This window comes from Sander vitreus, chromosome 23, assembly GCF_031162955.1.
Source record: "Sander vitreus isolate 19-12246 chromosome 23, sanVit1, whole genome shotgun sequence".
Classification (NCBI taxonomy): domain Eukaryota; kingdom Metazoa; phylum Chordata; class Actinopteri; order Perciformes; family Percidae; genus Sander; species Sander vitreus.
This window is the reverse complement of record NC_135877.1, coordinates 15,373,967-15,396,395: the sequence shown is the minus strand read 5'-3', so window position 1 is coordinate 15,396,395 and position 22,429 is coordinate 15,373,967. Positions and strand designations below refer to the sequence as shown.

The window sequence follows — 22,429 nt, the reverse complement described above, 5'->3', positions numbered from 1 at the left end:
AACAGCAGATGTTGCAACAAAACAGCAGAGTGAAATTAGACATGAAGCAATAAGTTTTTCTTTTGAAGCGTATTAAAACTAACACAGAAGGACTGAGAGGGTATATGATAAATGAAGGAAAATGGTGCTGTGAGACATGTCTTCAAAAGGTTGCCAGTTGCACTTACTGTAAGTCTACTGAAGATAGAATGGAAAAAAAAAAAAAAAGAAAGAAAAAAAGAAAAGAAAACTTGAACATTATGTAGCACACAATGAATCAATCAGACCGTATATCTGGGCCCTACATACATGCTGTATGTGCCTGCCTACTACAGCAGGTGTGTAACATTAGGTTAATTGCCAATTAGCAGTATGTGTCAGCTAGGTGGTTCTACCAAATGCTGCTTATCAGAGTTTTAAATAAATACATTTTGTGGTATTGTTTCCATAAACTCACAGCATACTGCGAAGGCATAGGGTTGAGTCGGAGCGTGTTGGTGCATGCGCATTTTGGTCTGTGGTAAGATGTTGTCAGCAGTGGGGGTAATAGTGTTTGTTTTACAGTCACTGTGAGAGATTACGAGGTTAGCTCGGCATGTGAGTGTGTTTTAGTCAGAGAAGTAGGGCGACAAAGTTAACAGGAAATGCATTTACATGAAAAAGGTTCATGGTAAGTTGAAGTCGTTTTGAAGCTTGTTTTGGAGCAAACTGAAGCATGAGGGTGGATGCAAACATCAGCACAGGCATGTGACATTAGGTTGATTGCCAATTAGCAGTACATGTTTAGGTCTACCAACCTTAAAATGCTGCTTATCAGAGTGTTTTGTGGTATTTTTTTTTTTTCACACAAACTTAGAACATACCGCAAAGGCATGTTTACATTGTTCTACTTTCACTTTTTAGGCAAAGACAAATGTATACATGTAAAAAAAGAGTTATCTGCGCTTCTGCAGACCACAACAATCCGGTGCAACCAAGGCAGGACAAAACAGTGTAAAGTAACAAAAAATTGCCGGTGCAACACAGATGTCTTCTTACTTAATAGTTTTATTTCTTAAGGTGCATAACAGTGACTAACGTTTCGATGTAGGGTTACATCTTCAAGGACTCTGATGAAGATGTAACCCTACATCGAAACGTTAGTCACTGTTATGCATCTTAAGAAATAAAACTAAGTAAGAAGACATCTGTGTTGCACCGGCAATTTTTGTTACTATACAAATGTATACATGTTTAATGGGATTGGAGTCACCAGCTTTGTTTTTACCTTGCAGAATTGCATCTTAAAACCAATGTAAATTACTGCTTTTGAAAAAGGACTTCAGTAGAAACTGAACTGAAAATAAGACGGGAAGTCACAGCTGGTTAACAGAAGTAGCATTACAAAAACTGCTGATTGGGTATCACAATACAGTGTGTGCATAATCGTTGTTTCCTTTCTAGTCAACCACATAAACAACACCTGTTTGAAGTGAAAAAGCTAACGGCCTATAACTTCTTTGGTTGTAAAAATGACTGTGGTAATGGTAACATCTAGGTTGATACTAAATGTTCAGTGTCCACAGTGACTTTCAGTTGATCCACAGCTGATAACTGTTCAGAGTATGATGAATACTGTATAGTATAATGCATATTTAAAAAAAAAAACTCATTAGCACAAAGGAATAACTTAGAACTGCTAGAAATAAAACACTTTTAATCCACTCACACATCACTAACAATACCGTTTATTTTAAGAAATTATACCATTATTACAATGCTCATTAAATAAGAATTTTTGAAATCCTCCCCTAAAAACAAATATTTACAAATTTCACAGTGAATTTGGTACATTTGGTTATGATTTCATGACAAGACGCATCTTCAAACCCTGTTAATACAAAGTTTTTTTTTGTTAAATAAATGCAACTCTGAAAGAAAAACAAAAGAATCACAAAGTCATGTTGGTTAAAAACCAGGAATTCGATCATGAGATTAAGGCAGGGAGCAGGTAATGAATTTACCCCCCCCCCAAAGAATCTGTGCTGACATCCATTCCCATCAGCAACAGTGCAATAATGCAACGCTCTATCACTGCTAAGTCTGTCGGCCTCACCAATGGAAAGCGTGATAGTATGCCAATAAGTTAAGCCCCCTTTAATCAGTATACTCTAATACTTCCAAACAAGCCCCAAGGGGCATCTACATAATGGTAATCCAAACAGAAGAAGTGAGAGAGAAGGTCCAAGTTTCACTTTCCTGGGGGTTGAGCGCTGTAACAATGACGCTTCTCAGTCCTGCCTCTGAGGCACGCAGCCTTCCATCTCCAACACATCGGGCCATCCCTCAAATTTGTTAGTGTCTGCACTGTTCTTTATATGCTGAGGAGGTAAACACAAAACACACACACTGGGTTTATTACATAGCCTGTCTTTATAATGCAATGGGTATAGTATCCAGTTCAGTTCAGAGGCAGGGAGTGCCATGCTTGTGAATTGAACAGATGAAAAGGTTAAGACAGACAGAAACAATAGATCACACTGCTCAACAACTGACAGGAATTTGGCTGGGCTGTTTAGTGTATGATGAATGACTAACACAAGCTTGTGAATTATAAGTGTTCTGTGGCTTAAAGGTTACATGTTTTGTCCTCATACGCAGTAATTCCATTATTGCCAGAAGAATGGGATGTAAACCAACACAGCCCCCTACGACTGTTTTAACACAGGGCTGTTTTCTGTCTGAATTCCCGACTTTAAGACCCAAGCACAACGCACCTTTTTAAACCCCTTTCCCTTCCTGAGTATGGAGGACAATCATATGCAGAATGATTGAACGCTGCTATAAAAAAAAAAAACACTTGATTTGACTTGCAGGAGATCTTAAAGTAAATTTGATGGGGAGCTCTTATTTCAGTTGTTGGGGTGAACACTGATATTTTATATTTAATTTTTGGGAACAAATTTTTCCCTTCAATTTAAATATTTTGAGTTGTATAAGGTCTAGGCTACTGTTGTTGCTGTTGCTTACAAACAAAAAGAGTACGTAGATGTAATTGTGTGTCGGCCATGTTACCTGCTCAAATGGACTCTTGGTCTTGATGCCTTTCCCTCCGACAAAGATCCAGTTATCGCGGAAGCCCAAATTACTGACAGCTGAGCTACCCAGATCAGCAATTAGTTTCCTGGCTTCATCATTGAGTCTACAGAACAAAGAAGACAGATATTATTTCATTGCCACACCTGCAGCAACACAGCCAATATTAGAGATAACTAAAGCAATTTGCATTAATCAGGAGAATCTAAATTGTATCAGTAAGAAAGGGAATATTGTGGGGGGGGGAGTCCTTACTTTGTTGAGGGATCATCAAATGAGGCCATCATCACGATTGTGCCTTCATCAATTTCCTTCAGGAATTTAATAAAGGGAGCCACATCTACACAGGGTTGCACATGGTTAGCACAATGTATCCACATGTATGTATTAAATGTCTAAAAGAAAGAGATTCTGAAATAGACTCACCTCCTGCCCACATATCAAAAAAGTCGGTCTTAATAGCGTCCCCTGTTCTCCCTGTGGGGGATATCCAATTTAAAACCACTTTGAATCTAATGTTACATAAAACAGGAGAGATTTACAGCTTTTATTGCCATTAATTAATTGACAACCGCATACAGAACTGTTGTTACACACAAGTACACAATCTTGGTAGTGGTGCACTGCCGTCTGTTGTAGGTTTACCAAAAGGCAGGGCGGTCAAACCTTTGTTTCTGATACATGATGTGAAATAATACAAAATGTGAAACTAGAAGTAGAACCTAAATACTCTGCAGTACAAAGGCCTATGCCTTCGATCGTAGCACTTTGACTGCAACACTGTTGCAGTATTGTAGCGCTATCAGCAGTGGCTTGCTGATTAATCAAATTGACTTCAACGTGTTTGAACTGGAGCTGATAACGTTACCATCAGCAAGGGCAATGTTGATTCCTCTCCCCACGTTGTTCTTCACACCGCTCATTAGTCTAAAACAAAGGAGGACAATGGGAATAGAGCACATATGGATATTTTCACGTGTACATCTTAATGACTCGAGGACAAAACACTACCTATTGACGTTGTCGTAGTCGTGGAGGGCAACAACAACAATATGGTGTGTTATAAACCATTTATTAAATGTTTGTATTACATTACATGTCAATTATCTGACACTTTTATTCAAAGCGACTTCCAATTGAGTGCTTTCCACCTTTTGAAGGTACAAACTCCGGACAGCAAGAAGTAAGTGCAAGTACATTGGCTTTAAATAAGCCAAACTGCAAAGAGCCACATGAAAGTGCAACTTTAAGTTGTTGTTTTTTTATATACTGCGTATAAATGCCAAACAGGAGTTACAGAAGTACAGTGTTACTAGGGCTGGGCAATATATCGATATTATATCAACATTGATTATGAGGCTAGATATTGTCTTCAATTTTGGATATCGTATTATCCTGATATGACACAAGTGTTGCCTTTTCCTGGTTTTAAAGGCTGCATTACAGTAAAGTGATGGAATTTTCTGAACTTACTAGACTTACTAGCTGTTTTACTGTTTGCCTTTACCCACTTAAGTCATTGTATCCGCATCATTGGTGATTATTTATCAAAACTCTCATTGTGTTAATATTTTGTGAAAGCACCAATAGTCAACCCTACAATATCGACATCGATGTATTTGGTCATAAATATCGTGATATTTGATTTTCTCCATATCGCCCAGCTCTAAGTGTTACCCAATGGAGATATGTTTGACATGACAGCAGTTCCCAGACTTGGTGTGCTTATGCATGTCATTTTGCCACCTTTATAAACAAGACAGAAAGGAGTTGTTGTCCAGCTGAGCTGCTGCAATGTTGAAACTTGTCACAAAGCACACGGAATCAGCTGCGGCTGCAACTAATGAGTAATGTCATTATCAATTCATTTATTTACGAGTTTAAGTTTTTTTTCCCTGCATGTGTTATTGTTTTGCCATTAAGCGAAAAAATGTCTTGTTTCGTCTGACCAACAGTCCACAACCCAGATATTCAATTTATAGTTTTAAAAAACAGAGAAAAGCAGTAAATCCTTAAAATGTTGCTTAATAAATTATATATTTTTTAAATACATGATTAACCCTCTGTCAACTGACTTATCAATGAATCGATTTTAGCACTACAATCTGCATTTTAACCACAGAAGGCAGCTGTTGTTGTATTTTAAACTGAAGGTGACTGCTGCTGAGCTATGAAATACAGCTCAAAGAAAATAGCTTATATGACTGCCTTGATTAGTTACTATGACAACCATGCATTTGTGAAGACTACAAAAATGAGCTATACTGTTTTAAAGAGTTCTGTTTACATGTTATTCTTCATCTAGTTAAAGCTATAATGCGTTTCTGTCGCCCCCATGAGAAATTCTAAGTAATGACAACAAAACTGTCGGAGCGTCAACATGATACAAGCCGTGACCACCCACCCCCCCCTCCTCCAAAAGTAATATGTGCTCCTTTGTTAAAAAAGGTTTTAAAGCGTAACTCTCGCCAAAATGCAACCTAGGGTCTTTTTGTGAATGTACCTGAGTCAAACTTTCGTTTAAAAGCATATTTAGGACGGAATCGTCACTTTTAAGATTTACTAGGGTGCTAGTGCTAGGGGCACTTTTATGCTAGCCTCAAAATAGCTATTTTTAAAACACTAAGAAGGCTCGACACAGCATGAAACTTTGCTTTAAGTATCACCAGGGGCTCTATACCTTAACGAAAGCATCGACAACATTGTTTGTGTACACAGTTTACTAAAAAGAAAGGTTTTGAACAACTCGCGTTAGCAGTTGTTGTTTACGCTATCCGCCATTTTCCCAGTCAAAAATAGGCGATCTCCGAATGCGAACTCCATAGGAGGAAATGTCATTCTTATATGAGGCTCCTTTTTCAACTACAAGATCAATATTTTGTTTCACTAACGACAAAACAACGAATTATCCGTGCATTTATATGGAACTAAGCTTTTGGAGCTTTCCATCTTTACTCTCCTCCCTCGACTATTTTTGACTGGCTCAATGGACGACGACTGGAAGAACAACAGCTACAGTGAGTTGCTCAAAACCAAGGGGGTAAGCTTCTCCTCGGACCGCGAACCTCCTATGGCGCCATTTTGATGCTACCTAGCTCTCACCCCCCGTTAGCATTCCATTGACTGCCATTCATTTTGACGTCACTTTGACAGCGAATAACTTTACATCTGAAGCGTTTAAAGACTTTATTTGTCCATTGTTTATTTCTAAAGAAACACGAAAATGTATAAAAGGCTCCATTACCTTGTACCTCACGTTATGGCTCCATAGCAGACGTTTTTTTTAAAATAGGCTAACGATTGTGTCATAACCACAGGACTTACTGTCGCATAGTAGAGGAATTACCGTATAGTACAGGAGAAGCGTGCAGGCAGTTTTGTCTCACATTAGCTGTTTAAGTGTAATTACTAATGTTAACTAGCGTTTTAGTTAGCAATAATTAGCCTGTGCCTATGTTATCTCCTTACATATACCTACGCTCTCCGTCTCTGCAATATTGGGAATGATTGAGATTTCTCTTGGCACAGCTACCAGAAGACTTACAACTTTCAGACACGTTGCTCACGTCACATTTACGTCGTCTCTCTCAGTTGGAGGCTGCGCAGTAACGCTCAGCGCTCACCGGAAAAGTGCTTCTAATATCCTTCACTGGTCTCCGTCCAGAGCAACGGGATCTGTTGGTCCATTCTTATATACTGTCTATGCTCAAAACCTTTCTTTTTAGTAAACTCTGTGTACACAAACAATGTTGTCAATGCTTGCGTTCATATGTAGAGCCCCTGGTGATACTTCAAGCTAAGTTTCATGTTGTGTCGAGCCTTCTTAGCGTTTTAAAAATAGCTATTTTGAGGCTAGCATAAAAGTGCCCCTAGCACTCCAATTCAAAAGGCCATTTGACCGAAAAATACAGTAAATCTTAAAAGTGACGCTTCCGTCCTAAATATGCTTTTAAATGAAAGTTTGACTCGGGTACATTCACAAAAAGACCCTAGGTTGCATTTTGGCGAGAGTTACGCTTTAAGATGTCACTTCACTTACAATTTGTCCTCCAGACAGATTCTGGGCCCCACCACACTGGCCGCTCCACTCGTTATCTTGAAGGCAAAGTGTCCAAGTGGACATGACTTGGACAGCCCACACTTGTACCTGACTGGCTTTGCTGCTGTGAAAAGAGAGAACTCCATTTACACAACAAGAACCAGGTAGCACAATATCGGGTAACAGGTGGTCCGATTACATAAGCCCATCCACAAACAGGTGCAGACACAGAACAAAAAGCAACGTGAACTCTACCAAAAGGAATCTATTTACACTCTAAATGACAAGCACTAAGCTAAACACAAACCTTAAACTGTGTAGTTCTTTTCTATTGTCTGTGTGACACATGCTAATTATTACCATTCTTGTGTTAACTGGTATAGAAAGATAATGAAAAAAACATGTATCAACGGTATCAGTCATTGAGAAGACAAAGACAAAAAAAAAAATGAAATAATTTAAGCACACTTACAGACTTCATTCACTGGCATAGATCTTGCTGAAAAGCAGAAAAGAGTAGATGTTTAACAAGAGTTCCAGTCATTTAAATGCAGCTCTGTGGGTAAAATCCCTTCCTTAAACACATAATGTAACCCTTACCCTAAGGCAGAATGGAAGCATATTTGGTTCCTGTAATGCCAACACAATCTACATCTCTCACAGTAACTGATTGAATAGGTGTCATTGTTCCTTTACAACTGAAACTCGACCACTCCCTTTTTACAGCTGCTTAGGTCGATATGTGACGTTGTGATCTTGCAAGAAATGTTACTCACAAATCACACTGCTCAGTTTGAAGTCGAGGTTGATCTCTAGCAGCTGAAAAGCCAGAAAGACAGCTAGGAGGAATGCAAAGATGAGCGCTGCAAACTTCAAAGCACCTGAAAAAGTAATAGATAAGATACTAAGATAGATAGGATTTAGGATATTTTAGGTGTTCTAACGTTATTATTGTGTATAACGTTACTGTATATATTTTAAAGGGGGACAAACTTACCGCCAGCCCTGACCATCTTCGCCTCCAGCCAGTTTTTCCACAACTAACAACCTGTGGTGTTAAAACAATTTGTCAATTTTAACGATGTATCTGTGTCTGTGTCTGAGAAAGAGGGGGGGTGCATCATAGCAATAGAGTGACGTTAACTTTAGCTAGCTGACGACGGTACGCTGGCTGCTAATAGTCGAAATAAGATAATGCCACAGAAAGATAGTTGCGTATTTTGAAGTCACTTTAGCTTAGCTGAATTAGTAATTACAATGCACTTGGTTGTTATGATGCACTTTCTCAGCGTTAGTTGACTGTTTCATACTGTAACGTCACATAGCGTGGAAGCTACATTTTGAAAAGCTAACTAGCGTGAACGGTTTAGGTATTTAAGTTGAAACTGACGTTACGATGATTCTTCTGCTGTGTAACTTCCTCATCTCTGCCTACGTTTGCTATCTGACACCGAAATAACTCAATCGGGAATTAAATTGTAATATTAATTTGGAAGTAACGTTAAAATGTATATTTTAGATGAATGCTCACACCTTGCTTAACGTTACCTGTTCAATTGCCACGGTAACCACGAAACCCTCGGTCTGACTACCGAAACCCTAAACTGACAACATTCGTGTAATGACAGCTGAGCTGAGACGGTTAGAGGGCGAAGAGACGGCAGGATGCTCCACTCCGTCGAAAAAAACAAAGACGAACAAGCAGGCAGACCTGTTCAGTGGGATTTAGTTATTGTGTTTTTTAGTAGCCACAAAGCAGAGGAGCAAGTTATGAAAACGTCGTTTAAAAATCTAATGAAATCTTGACATGAATTATCAAGTTCACAATGACCAGATCATTAATACAATTATAATAGAGCAAAAATAAACGAAAACAACACATGTCTAAAGAGATTAGAGGTTATTTCATTCATTTTTTTAAAGTTAGTGTTGTTAGTTAGTGTATTTGTTATTGCATTTGCATAATATGTCACCACTAAAAGTATTACTTTCTTTGTTCTCCACAATCAAGCCATGTTGAATGTATTTATTGTAGAATAATGTTCTTACTATTTGCAGGTAAATATAATAAGAATGTAAAAGGTTTCCATAAGAGATCAAGTGTGTTTTGGTGTATGCTTATTTAGCTTAAGCCATAAGATAGTTAGGGTCACAGTGGCCTCGAGCAAAGTACATTGAGTAATAATAACAAGTGAAACAGGAGCAGAATGTACCGCTTCGCGTGAGAGCAAATGAAGACGAGACACAGCACAGTGGCCTTGACCCTGGCGTGTCAAGGCCAGAAAGAAAGTATAAGAGATGAGGGGAAGTATAGAACGGGGCTCACACCCCCAACATTATTCTGAATGAAGAAGCCAATTATAAAAACATGACCACATTTTCTTGACAAATACATACGGTGAACTTTCTTTTTATTTAGTAGGCTATCTCTTGAATTGATAGGCTTATATATTTAGAATTTTGAAGTGTAGCCTATTTCTCTGCATAGGGGGATATGGTGAATTATACTTATTTGGTTCTTAAAGCAATGATCCCTTTATGTGTAAAGCACATCAAAAAGTATTTTATCCACACTGTAAATTAACATGTGAGATTTGATAATTGCAAAATTGCAACAGACCAACATGGGAAACCAAGATCAAGTCTCGCAAATTCAACATTAGGTAATCGTTTAGCAATAGTTTTACTTCTACTTGGTCTTTTGAAAATCATGGTTTCGATATAAGAATGGAATAAATAGTAGTCTCGGTGGCCTAATATTGCATGTAGCCAAGGCCTAGTTTATAAGCCATCTCGCTGCATTTTTCTTTCACTCTGCAAGAGTGGGCAGGTTTTAAAGGAGTGAGACATCCTGTTAATGACTGATCTTTGTTTCCGTTACACCGACTTCCTCCTTTTTCTTCTTTTCTGTTCACTTCGAAACAGATGGAAGACGTTACAGCGCCCCCAGTGTCCTCTCATGGACAGTTTGTTAGAGATGTTTATTATACATACCTATTATATTAGTTTTTTTTGTTTGTTTTTTATTGTTTTGTCTGTTTTCACTTTGTTTATTTAAAAAAAAACAAAAAAAAACTTCTCTTGTCTTTTTTGCCAGAGTTAGCAAGAATGCAAATTTACATCCATAGTCCCTAAGCAGGTAACAAAAACAGAACATTACAAGCAACAATATATAGATGCAAGTATACAATACACAAATAGAAGAGGACAACATACATTATGCGACATGTGAAGTTAAAAGTGATTCTGGTTTGCTTTAAGCCATTGTTTGAAATGAGTCTTAAAAGTGGAATATGTAGGGCACTCCCTTATTGCACGTGGTGGGATATTCCAATATTTACTTCCCTTTACTGACAGCAAAGTTTGTCCAAATGTGGTGCGTCTATATGGCACCTCACAGTCCCCTCTAGCAATGACCCTGTCAGCACTCTTTTTAATGAATTCATTGATCAGATGATCAGTACGAAGGTGATGCAACACAGAGTAAACAAAAAAAACTATACAAATCAAAGAGCAAGCAAGCAAAGTGAAGCAATGATATTAAGCACGCTCAATAAATTAAGACATTCTCAAGCTTTTCAGATTCTTAAAACTTGCCACGAAGGGTGCTCCCATCAAAACATCAAGAATAAGTCCATCAAAATGCCTTTGGCAGTCTTTTTCAGCACAACTGGTCTCAATCTTGAGTACTCATTTCACTTAATAAGATCCTGGAAAATAAGAACACAACAGTATTAGTATACATAGGGAAATCACGCCATCTAAAACAGGTTTTGAGCTCAAAACAACATTTTGAATTGTAATAAAATGATACAAGCTATAATAACTCTTACATCATCTGAGTCCTGCAGGCAGGCCGTGCCATTGCTGCTGGTGGCGCTTTCAAGATCGGCTGGGATGCTATTAGCTTCATCCTGAATCTGGAGGTTGGAGAAACGATACACGGGTGACCTGTAAAGGGCGATATTAAACCAGCTCGGTCAGCTACTCTTGAGACATGAGGATGAAGAGAGATGATTGTGAGGGTGGGTTATTATATGATTGTACTGGGGTGGGGGATTAGGGTAATGGCTCTGTGGTAATGGGATTAGTCAGTGAGCCAATAAGAATGCAGCATGCTTCTACCAAGATCTAATAATGCTGGTGATTGGCTGTCTAACGTTAGACGTCGTAGAGACACGCAGGAAAAACTCTAAAGTAATGTGTAATGTTGTAATTTCTTTTTGTTAAAAAGGATTTTATAAAATTGGTATTGAAAAAAGTATCGCTCAGGAACCGGTATTGAAGTCACAGTATTGCCATTGTTATCGGTACCAGTATCAAAGTTTTTTTGAACAATTTCCAGCCCTATAGTGTGTAGCTCACCTGTTTCTGTAAACCACCCTCTTGACAGCAAAGACGGCTGAAATGATCGCTATCAGGACGATGACTCCTGCTCCTACACACACCAGGATCAACACTAGCCTCTCTCGCTGGAAAATACACACAACAGCTGTTAGATTCCTAAAAACTTCATGAACAACTGAAGATACACATACAGACACACACACACACACACACACAGACACACACACACACACACACACACACACACACACACACACACAGGTTTTGGCACTATCTTTGTGGGGACCCATCATTGACATAATGCATTCCCTAGCCCCTTACCCTAACCTTAACCATCACAACTAAATGCCTAACCTTAACCCTTACCCTCACACACACACACACACACACACACACACACACACACACACACACACTCATTAGAGCAACACATCTACTGACCGGTGTGTCAAAGTGTGTGACTGGAGACGAGGATCTGGCAGGTGGGCCAGGGCTGGTTTTAACACCACAGGGGTTGATGACTGTCTGAACTGCAAGTTGAGGGCTGAATCCCCCCTCACACCGATCGCTCGGGACCTTACGGTACCTACAAACACAGTCAGAAGTGTGTGAGCATGCAGAGGAGGTGTGTCTCTTCGTTTTTCTTTTAAAAGGAGCGACCGTTATTACCCGGCTGTCAGCAGCTCATCTTCCTCTCCATTCAGACAGAGCTCCAAGGTTTTATTTGCAGCGCTGGGTTGTCTCAGACACTCGGAGGTGTTCACATGGCGATAGTAACCGTAATCGCTGTTGAAAAGGACAGAGGTTAGGGCTTCACAAGGGAATATTCTCCATGCTGTCTTAGTTGTTGGCGCTGTAGAAGAAAATGAATGACCTTTCATCATTCATTTTAGTTTATTCATTTTATCCTTATATCCTCTTTCCTGCTCACTGATAATGTTCCTATTATTTTCTCTGATCAACAAACTTCTGGTGTCTCCTGAATTAATTAAGTCTGTCTTCCTTTTGTCTAGCTTAGTGTTAAAAAAAAAAAGAGGCATTTTACATTGGTCACTGTGAGTGAGACCTTTTGTTTAGAGCCGGAGCGAGCTCCAGCGGAGTTCACACTTGATTTAAACAAAGGGCAGTTTTTCAATAGTTTGAGCAGCAGACGGTATTGGATATAGACCCAAATCTACTCAAATTGTTTTGTGAGCCAATGTCGTCTCAGCTTTTTGTTATTCTGTTGCTTCCTGTAACATTGTATAAAAACCTGACCAGAAAAGTCATTCTGTTCAGAGAGAATCCTACAGCTTCTTGTGAACTTCTTCCTCCACTGCACAGTGAATAAAACTCATCTGAACCAGCCACTGAATTGGACCCGAGAGAACTTTTTCTTCTACAGCTCCGAAACATGTTCCCATACAAGCTTAAAGGTCCAGTGTGTAGGAATTTCTCCCATCTAGCGTTGAGATCATATATCGCAATCAACTCTCTCGCACCACGCAGTTCAAAGTACGTATTACAGCTACGGTAGCCTTCACGCTTCAAAAAGCCAGTCTCTTGCTCTTGTCAATATCCTTTCTCTTTTTCTGGGCGAAGAAGAAGACTCCTGTTCCTGAAATTTGGATTTTGAATATGTGTGGTCCTCCGTGTTTTCTTCTTCAAACTTGCCGGGGCCGGGAAGCGACGATACCCATTAGCAGCATTAGCAGCACCTGTGAGTTTATCATGTGACAGCGAAAACGCGAAAGGCGGAGCAGTATGTCCTTTATGTCCCTTACCGGCTAACGTATTTCAAGATGGCGCATGAATTTGGAGCGTCTACCCCAGTTCATGCGAATGCAAATGTAACATTTCAAGCCAAAAGGAATACTTGGAATTGATGGTGGAGGTAAATATTCATGAAAAAGGACAAGTTTGTAAACGGGCAACACAGATTTTTATAATGAACAACTAAACAGGTTACACACTGGACCTTTAAGTTCTGATCAAATGGTCTCAAAAGTCAGGTTTTACAATTTAGGATTCAGTGTTCAACGTACCATAAGTAATCTTCTCTGGTGCACAGGCAGGGGGTTTGCTTCTTGCTCACCACAAAGCCTCGCCCGTTTCTGCACAAAGATTGTTTCTTTAGCCTCCTGTATGTCTCTCTGACACCCAAGAGACAGCCATCTCTCTCCAAGTCCCCTCCATCTGTAGCATGGGCCAACCACTCTTCATAGTCCTGGTCATTACCTGATAAATTAGATGAACATTACAACTGTCACGGACAATCATTTCAAATTTGCCGGTTAAAATGAAAAAAGTTGATAAATATCAAGTTGTATGTGACCAGGAAACACCTCGAGTGGTTTTCCAATCGGTTCACCAATCAGTGGCGGATCTAGAAAATGTTACACAGGGTGATAAACGGGTGGCAAGAGGTCTTGGCAGGGTGGCATGGGAATGCGGTCCCCATATGAGTGTCAAATAGAATTATCTAATGCAGTTTTACAGTTTTTTCTCTATCATAGCATTTGTTTTCACAACTAAACCCTACACAACAGAAAACAGCCAATAACTGAAAGCATGTTTTTTACTGAGTGACATGACATGTTATGCTACTGTACTGCAATTTATATGGAAGGAGAATTAAAACATACCATGTGGTCCAGGGGGCATTGCAGGCCTACCCTCTTCCTCCCTGTCAGCTTCATCTGCCTCCTCCTCCTGATCACATCCTGCCTCTATCCCTCTCTCTGAATCTGCAGCCTCCTCTTGATCCCTCACAGTCAATTCTTCCTTTCCCTCTTCTCCTTCACCTATTTCTTCATCTCCTTCTGTGGTCTCCTCCTGTTCTGACACGCCTGTTCTCTTCAGTTTACAAAATTGTGTGTTCCTGTAGGCTCCCATCACTCAGACCCAGAATTACAAAACAATTATGATATGATTGGATAGTTTAGGTTAAGGAAAGTCCCAGGTCATGGGTTGTTAGGTTTCTGTAATGGGAAACTGCAGTAAGGCTCCACCTCACTGGTAAACGCCCCATAAAGCTGTGTACATTTATGTCCCAGTAATGTTTATTACTAACTTAGCTCCGGAGAGCTTATTCCCTGGAGTTTTCTCGCCTCACAGTTTTCCTTGGATTGGGGTGGCACCTAAATCGTGGTTGCAGCTGCTGCCGGGGTCCTGCTCGATGCCCTGCTATGCCCTGCAATGCTACAACTATTATTTGTAGTCATAGTTCTATTATGTTTATTGTTACTATAATTGCAACTGTTCATCATACCAACTGCTCCAATTATTATAAATCCTATATCTCTATATCTCTATATCTGTAAATCCGTATCAGTGTCTCTGTGTCCCAACTGGCAGCGGCAGATGGCCGCCCACCAAGAGTCAGGGTCTGTCCGAGGCTTCTGCCTGTTTAAAGGAAGTTATTCCTCGCCACTGTCGCACCAAATGCTTACTCTTGGTGGGGGATTGTTGGGTCTTTGTAAATTATAGTGTGGTCTAGACCTACTCTTTCTGTAAAGGGTCCTAAGATAACTCTCGTTGTGATTTGATAAATAAAATAAAATTGAATTGAATTGAATTGAAAGCGTGGTGAGCCTGGGGAAGAATACACATGGTAGTAGACGGCATTATATTGTAGCATCTTGACTCACACTCTCTTGTAATGAGGCTCTGGAAATCAATGGTGACAGCCACCCACATGGGCTGGCCGTCCTCCTCAGGCCTGAAGCCCCACACGCTGACGTTCATGGCCTTGGTCCCCGGCTCGGATGCCAGGCCTGCAAAGAAGAAAGGCTGCACGGTGAAGTTGTAGGACTTCCAGCACTGGCCTTCATCTGTAGAGAACCTGGTGATGAGAAATGGGAGCAAAAGTAGAGTAGAATAATATAAGAACATTCTGCCCTCCATTGCCAAATACTATTATTGTTCAATCGTGCATGAAGTCAAAATATCTGCTCAGTACTTGATAGTCTTGACTTGTCCTTCACGCTGGGCCTCCACAGCCACAATGAGACCCCCAGAGTCCAATATGCTGTAGTGGTGAGGACCCCTCAGTGTCCCCCTCCAGTTATAACCCCCGTCCGAGGAGACAAACACATCTGGGTGCTGCGACGATGACAGAGAGTCACCCACAGTACCTGGAGAAGAGAGGAGATCATCTAGATACATCTTTAAATCATCATTACATTAGATTTAAGTACAGTACAGTATATATCCCAACTTTGACATCATTTGTTCTGTGTATCAAAAGTAGATATGGGTACATTGCTGTTCACTTACCGTGAGCGATAACCAGACCAATTGCAGTTGGCTCAGACAGAGCCAGCATGGGAATGATGCTGTTTTTGCGACTGTGCTCTCCATGAATATGAAGGTTGCACTGTTTAAAAACACACACGTATGAAGTATTAGTTAACACTGACTACCTTGTAGAGTATAATGTTAATATGCACATGCAGACTGGGATGAGATTTTTCTACATATAACATACATTCTTCACTTGCTCGCCACATTCCACATTGTCAGGTTTGTTTAGTTGCCTCCACGCCCCACCTCTATTAAAGGAAATGACGGATCTTATACGGCCATCTGCAACAAAACGCGTCATTAGAGTCATACTTACAGTATTTTATCAAACTGAAAAGGTAAACAAATTTGGTAGAAAATTAGCCCAAAGTGCTCAAATAACACACAAGAACCCTACCCTTGTCTAGTTTATTAGTGAGGTAGACTCCTCTCAGTGACGTTATGTTGGTGAAATCGCTCTTCCTCTGCCCGTCAAACAGGTGGCGCTCCAGTGATTTGGAGAACAGGATGCCGCGGTCATCTGATGTGTACATTGTTCCAAAGAAGGTGTCTGTATTAAAACAGAAGAAAGGTGACGATTTAGTGATTTTATAAATAAGATTTGAATCACCGTCAAAGAGATTCAGCACCTAGGGACAAGTTATGCCACGCTGGCACAAACCTTTCAACATCAGCATAATAACAAAAAGTCATCATCAATTTTATTTTTGCTGTGTGAAGCTCTCTCTCTCACACACACACACACACACACACACACACACACACACACACGTGTGCGCGTGTGTGTGTGTGCGTGCGTGCGTGCGCGTGTGTGTGTGTGTGTGTGTGTGTGTGTGTGTGTGTGTGTGTGTGTGTGTGTGCGTGCGCTTGTGTTACACCCTGATCCCAAGATATGTTTGTCAGCTTTTGCAGTGTAAACTAAATCTCCCTCCCTCCAGCCAAAAAAAGATAAAGCCCCTCTACCCCCATATCTCCCCTATTTATCTCAGCAGTACAAAAGTCTCATCACCTACAGTGTAAGTTACCTTACAGCACTAACTGGAGCACTGGCCATGGAGAAAAAATAGTAATAATAACGTGAGAGGAAACAGAAAGAGACCTGAATGAGAAAGAGGGGGGAGGGAGAAAGAGAAAGGAAGAAAGACTGGGCAGTTGGACTTGCATGCACTCTCAGTATGATGGAATGATTTGTCAGCAACACCAAGAACTTGTGAAACCAGTCCGTCCTTTTTTACCATTGAGCTTTTCCATCACAGCAAAAAGGGCTGAGAGACCTATGAATACTGTCATGCTGTCTTCACAACACGGGCCTATTTGTGAACATGTGTCAAGCATGTTTTAAAGGTAGTTTTCTCACATGTGTGTGTGTGTGTGTGTGTGTGTGTGTGTGTGTGTGTGTGTGTGTGTGTGTGTGTGTGTGTGTGTTTCTTCTGATTAGAAAATATGGACAGAGAGTTTGTGCGTGTATTTTTGTCTGTTACCTCCTGGGTTGTCCACATGCATGAAGAGCATATCTTCATCTCCATCCAGGATGGAGTAGAACTGCAAACACACATATATTGAGTGAGATGTGGGTGAAAAAAATCTGGAATTGCAATAAAACTAAAACAAATGCGATGACTAATTTAATCTTTGCCATGTTTAATCGTCGTGCGAGAGAGTGTGTGTTTGTGCTGTCAACAAGGTATGTATGTGGGTTGGTGTTTCGCCAGAAAAGAAGTGCCTTCAGTTGGTATAGAAATAGGAAATGTTGCCATCAGTATTTTAACTTAAGGCAAACCAAAAAAAACAACCAGGCATAAAAACTATGTGTTTGTCTAAGGGTTTCAAACTTTCCCAATACCCAAGTCAGACTTAAAGTGGGAGAGAAACGTGTGACAAAGGGCATAATTACATAAACATCTGAACATTTCCATCCTGTGTTATGGCAGGTTATTGTTGGAAATATTTGGATACTACTGCCGATACAAAAGGTACCAAAGAACAAAGAGTTGTTAAATAATAAAAGATGCTTTATAGCAGCCGCAGAAGAAGCTTGCCTAAATAAAATAGTCTAAAATTGGCAACATTTTGATTAAAAATCAGGATCTATCTGATCAAAGAAGGAGTAAACAAGAATCTGACCAGGAATGCAATGCCAGCGTGCTTCATCAATACCAAACAAGCAGTGTGGTTTGATACCAAGCCCGAAATAAGACAACCGAGCTTGGAAATGAAAAGATTACAACTTCGTTTTTATTTTTGTTACCATAACCAATAGAAATGATGGACAAAACTACAAAAATAAGACCAGAGTTGTAGTAAACCAAATTCTTTACTTAACCCTTTAGTAAAGGCTTTTTGGCGCTTTTTCTGACGTTTTTGTCACTTATTTCAACACTTATTTGAATTCATGGTCAATAAACCTCATTTATATGATATTATAACTATTTTTTTAGTTTAAACAAAGCAGAAATTATGAATTATTTTGACCAATAGTTAAGATCAGAGGATGCTGAGTGGATCGCAGACTAGTTTATGTCAAAGTTTAGTCAGGATACTGTTTTGAAACCATTCATTTTTATATATAATATATACAATTGAATACAACACCCCAAATGCAATGAAAGTAATCATTCATTTTACCTGTGAAGAATGGTGTATGGGTTCCATACAACGTACATCTATGCATCCATGTTATTTTTGGGCAATTTGTTTGAAATAAACCCATATTTCTGATATAAAAAACATAGAAAACGGGTCAAGTTTGACCCGAGGACAACACAAGGGTTAAACAGCTTTCTCACCTGCTCGGTGGAGGCGGAGGGGAGCAGCGCTCGGCTGAAGGTATCTCCTTGGTCCGATGAAAAATACATGACACGAGGGGATCTCTGGGAGCAGAATGATGCATCACTGTGTTATTATTGCTTGGCTTTATCATTTCGATGCATTGGTGTAACATACGTTATTTGACTACATGCGTGCAAAGAAGATGCTTTGTATTCACACATCTTACCGAATCCTCCATCACAGAGAAGAAGAGAAAGGCACCGATGTAGCCAAAACTGTAGATGTCCTCGTGGATTGTGGTGAAGGTCTTCCCCAGATCCTTTGTCCTCTTCAGCAGTAAATCCCCCCTCTCATCTGCATCAACTGTGGCGACAAGAAGCAAGACTTGGTGACAGGAATATGAGATACTCAGGACTCTTATTTATTGGTTTTCCCTTTGCTTTAATTCAATTAAGCCCCCCCCCCCACACACACACACACACACACACACACACACACACATTTTAGCGTATAACTGAGTCCTTCAGATCATATAACTGGTCTCAACTTTTTTAAGCTTTTGGTATCATGTACGGTAAGTGCATTTCATATAGCTTCTTACCTGTGTCTGTTCGACTGTAGCTAAAAAACAAATTAATGCCGGCCCCCCTAATGGAAAGAGGAAGTTGAAAAATGTCACAAACACCAAAAGAAAATGTCACAACAACTTCTATAAGAACTGTTTTCACAGAATACGTTTCTTCTCCAGAAAAACACACACTGCATATTATGTCATATGCATGCATTCAAAACATTGAAATACCAATTGTAAATATACTGGCAGACAGCTTCACACAATACATGGTTCATCTAATATGTGATTTCTTTTAGACACTCGGTGTGTGGTTTTGTTTCCTGTTTATTCTCACCATGAGAAAGAATGCACTCCATCATGAACTTTTGTCCACTTAGCGCCAAAGTCCAGAGAGAGCCACAGACTGCCCTGCAAGTCAGGAAGGAATGTTTACCTTTACTTTCAAGGTTTGTGCTTGATGGCATTACGCTACATATTATGTGTGGGAATGTGTGTACGTTTTATCCAAGAATATTAAACAGAGTAAGGGAGACCACTGTGAGCTTGTGAATTCAAATAAAAAAGTAATAGAAACAACATTTAAAGCAGTGCGACTCACATCAATGCTGAGGGCCACAAGGTAGTCAGGGTTGAGGAAGTGGTACGTGATTGGCTCAGCCAGGTGGAAGGGCAGTTGGATGAACTTAAAGGTTGCACCGGCGTCCGTGGAGGTGAAGATGACCCCGCCTGGGTTGTCTACCACCGGTAGGTCTGCTGTCAGTATCACCTGTCAATATTAATAAATTAAAAGCTGACCTGAGATGCAAAGTTGATGAGCGTTTACTAGGGGTGGGAATCACCAGGGGCCTCACAATACGATATCATCACGAGACTTATGTCACGATACGATATTATTGTGATTTTAAACATATTGCAATATTCTGCGATATATTGATTTGATTGCACTTTAACGTCAGATTTCTCTGAATGTTTGTCTTGCAAGGTGAACACTTTTAAGTCATAAATGAGTCCTTTAGATCATATAACTGGTCACCCCTAGTAAATATATATTGCAATATTCTGCGATATATTGCAATTTATTACCTTTTTTCCAACTTCAAATTGTTGTCACTTGTCATGAGCAAGTTGTAATTATGTATAAAAAGCTAAAACATACAAATTGTGAATATGTCCCCTGCTTATCCTGAGCTTGATCTTGCTCTGCTCAGCTCTGTTACAAGATTTAGTTTAATGACGGTGCTGCTGGGGCCCAAATGTCTACGCATCAATGCATTTCTGTGGGTGTATTTTTGAACATTTGATGTCAGCCCACAACCCTGTGAGGACAAGAGCAAAAACAGTGGTTTGACAGTGAAGCTGTGGCACAAAATGATTAGACAGCGTGCAAGATGTCTTCACACTTTTTGTGAGGCAACATCACGTACTTCTCCCCGAGTGGCAACACAGTTCCCCAACTGAAACTCTAAACTGCTCATTCACTACACAATGCTACACACAGTGGGTGCCCTACTGTTGACTTACAGAGCTCCCTGGTCCAACACTGACTCCAAACTCCTCCCTTATGAAGGTGTTGTTGATCCGATGGGAAATGTCATGGAAGGATTTTGCATAATCCGTGCTGAGAGGAAAGAAAGATCAGATTTTACTGTGTGTTTAAGTTATTTTTAGGGTGTGCTGCTCATGTTAGTTCCTGTATTATATCAGATACTAACTCACCTTCGATAAAGTCTTGAGGAGCCGCCTACTAGGAAAGTATCTATTGGAGCACTAAATGTTGACAGCACCAGGACAACCTAGGGAATGCAGCAATGTGGTTAAAAGTTTGACCAAAAAAAAGAAAATCTAGATCATTATGAAGACGTATTAAGTTATCATTTAAATTGGAGTATGACCTACTTTTTTAAATTTCTAAGCATGAGGGCGCTTCAGATAGATTGTTGAAAATATATATTTTAGACTCTTTTTTTTTTCAGATAATGGTAGGTTAAAAAAACAAATAAATAAAATATTGTGGAATAAAGAAACTGCATGCAGTGCCACAGATTAGATGAACAGTATGAAGTCCAATGTTTCTGTATCTCAAAAGAGACATGATTACAGCATGTTGTGTTAATGAGAGTGATCTGACATTGTGGTACTGTAATACTAAGATGCTCACCCCTGTACCATCGCCCACCCATGTGAGAATTACATGGGAGCCATCATCACCGTTAAACCCTGTCTAGGAGAAAGAGAGAAGAGATACTCACACATATGACAGAATTACCTCTAAAGTAAGTACTAAACAACAAAACTAAATCCTATAATACGCAATGTTCATTTCCTGTGCTTGCCAAAAGGTTAATTGGACTGATAGATCATCAGTTTGCATAGTTTGCATTTAGTATCATGCTTACAATTATTTTTGGTGTCATAGTTCCACTTATTTCTATTACAATTTCACCTAAGACAAATCTTACCTTAAATATCCCGAAAAAGCAGATACGCAAGACAAATATCACTACCTGTCCTAGAAACAACTTTATCTGTGTTCTGAAATGCATTTTTCATGCTTAATAAAACTTAAAGCTGCAAATGTATAGATGACGTGACTGACGGACATTGCTTTACTAAATCTTGTCTCATAACTCAAACACACCTCACCTCATACGTATTGTCATCCAGAACCTTGTGCTCGACGGGGGTGAGGGGGGTCCGGCAGGAGGTGAAGGGAGGACCGTGAAAAGGCCTGGGGTTGCCGGAGGAGCTGCTCATATCCCTTCTGGGTCGTGCGCGCGCTTGGCCCTGGCTCTCATCCGGCTGAGGCCGGTGGAAAGTCACCGTCCCCCCCCCGCGGCTGCTGCCTTCAGCACCCAGAAGAAGGACGCACACCCCACCGAGGACCACAAGTCTCCAGATCATATCCGATGCTAAAGTAAGGTGATCTCACTACAAATAAGAGTACCAGAGACCGATGCCTGGCGATACTGACTTGGTTATTAGTGTTGCGCTTCAAAAGCAAGTGGGGGTGGGACGTGCTTGGACGGCCGGGTCCTTAACATAAAAAGTGCTGTCCTCCACCAGCAGGTGTTTCTGCCCGCATGCCCGCATCCAGGTGACAGAAACACCTGCTGGTGGAGGATTTACATTTCAAGTGTATTTGATGGGAACGCACCGTGTGGCCATTTGCAACCAATGCATAAAAGGAAAATTGTGGGAATCAGTGTGACTCTTTGTGAGAGGTAAATGTGGTAAAAGGAGAAGTTATTGCGAGTTCTGACAGCAGAGGCGTAAATGCAGCATCACAGAGAGAGTTTTCTTCTTGGTTGTATTTGTAGTTGGCACGACTGAACGCAAGAGGACGTCATGTATTCACGCAGCTG

General features: G+C 40.2%; 2 protein-coding genes across 3 annotated transcripts; both read right to left on the bottom strand.

Moving 5' to 3' along the window:
- Window positions 1–1,690: 1,690 nt before the first annotated feature.
- Window positions 1,691–8,747, bottom strand: fam3c (FAM3 metabolism regulating signaling molecule C). 2 transcript variants are annotated; one of them, XM_078281601.1, is made up of 10 exons: window positions 8,642–8,747; window positions 8,091–8,141; window positions 7,870–7,974; window positions 7,566–7,592; window positions 7,094–7,217; window positions 3,923–3,981; window positions 3,481–3,531; window positions 3,310–3,394; window positions 3,034–3,160; window positions 1,691–2,339 (listed from the first exon to the last, which is right to left on the bottom strand). In XM_078281601.1, the coding sequence occupies exons 2-10, from the start codon at window positions 8,104–8,106 to the stop codon at window positions 2,250–2,252; spliced, it is 684 nt and encodes a 227-aa protein (XP_078137727.1). In that variant the 5' UTR covers window positions 8,107–8,141; window positions 8,642–8,747; the 3' UTR covers window positions 1,691–2,249. The 2 variants fall into 2 exon arrangements, with proteins under 2 accessions (XP_078137727.1, XP_078137728.1); XM_078281602.1 differs by having other exon boundaries at window positions 8,627–8,724.
- A 357-nt stretch (window positions 8,748–9,104) lies between these two features.
- LOC144537746 (sortilin) lies at window positions 9,105–22,082 on the bottom strand. The gene is made up of 21 exons (XM_078281600.1): window positions 21,711–22,082; window positions 21,226–21,288; window positions 20,784–20,860; window positions 20,589–20,685; window positions 19,666–19,833; window positions 19,402–19,475; window positions 19,095–19,141; window positions 18,720–18,856; window positions 18,511–18,594; window positions 17,206–17,266; window positions 16,122–16,274; window positions 15,909–16,006; window positions 15,698–15,797; window positions 15,381–15,555; window positions 15,070–15,263; window positions 13,465–13,657; window positions 12,110–12,226; window positions 11,882–12,026; window positions 11,459–11,565; window positions 10,927–11,044; window positions 9,105–10,803 (listed from the first exon to the last, which is right to left on the bottom strand). Exons 1-21 carry the CDS (start codon window positions 21,966–21,968, stop codon window positions 10,789–10,791), a joined length of 2,481 nt encoding a protein of 826 aa, XP_078137726.1. The 5' UTR covers window positions 21,969–22,082; the 3' UTR covers window positions 9,105–10,788.
- Window positions 22,083–22,429: the final 347 nt, after the last annotated feature.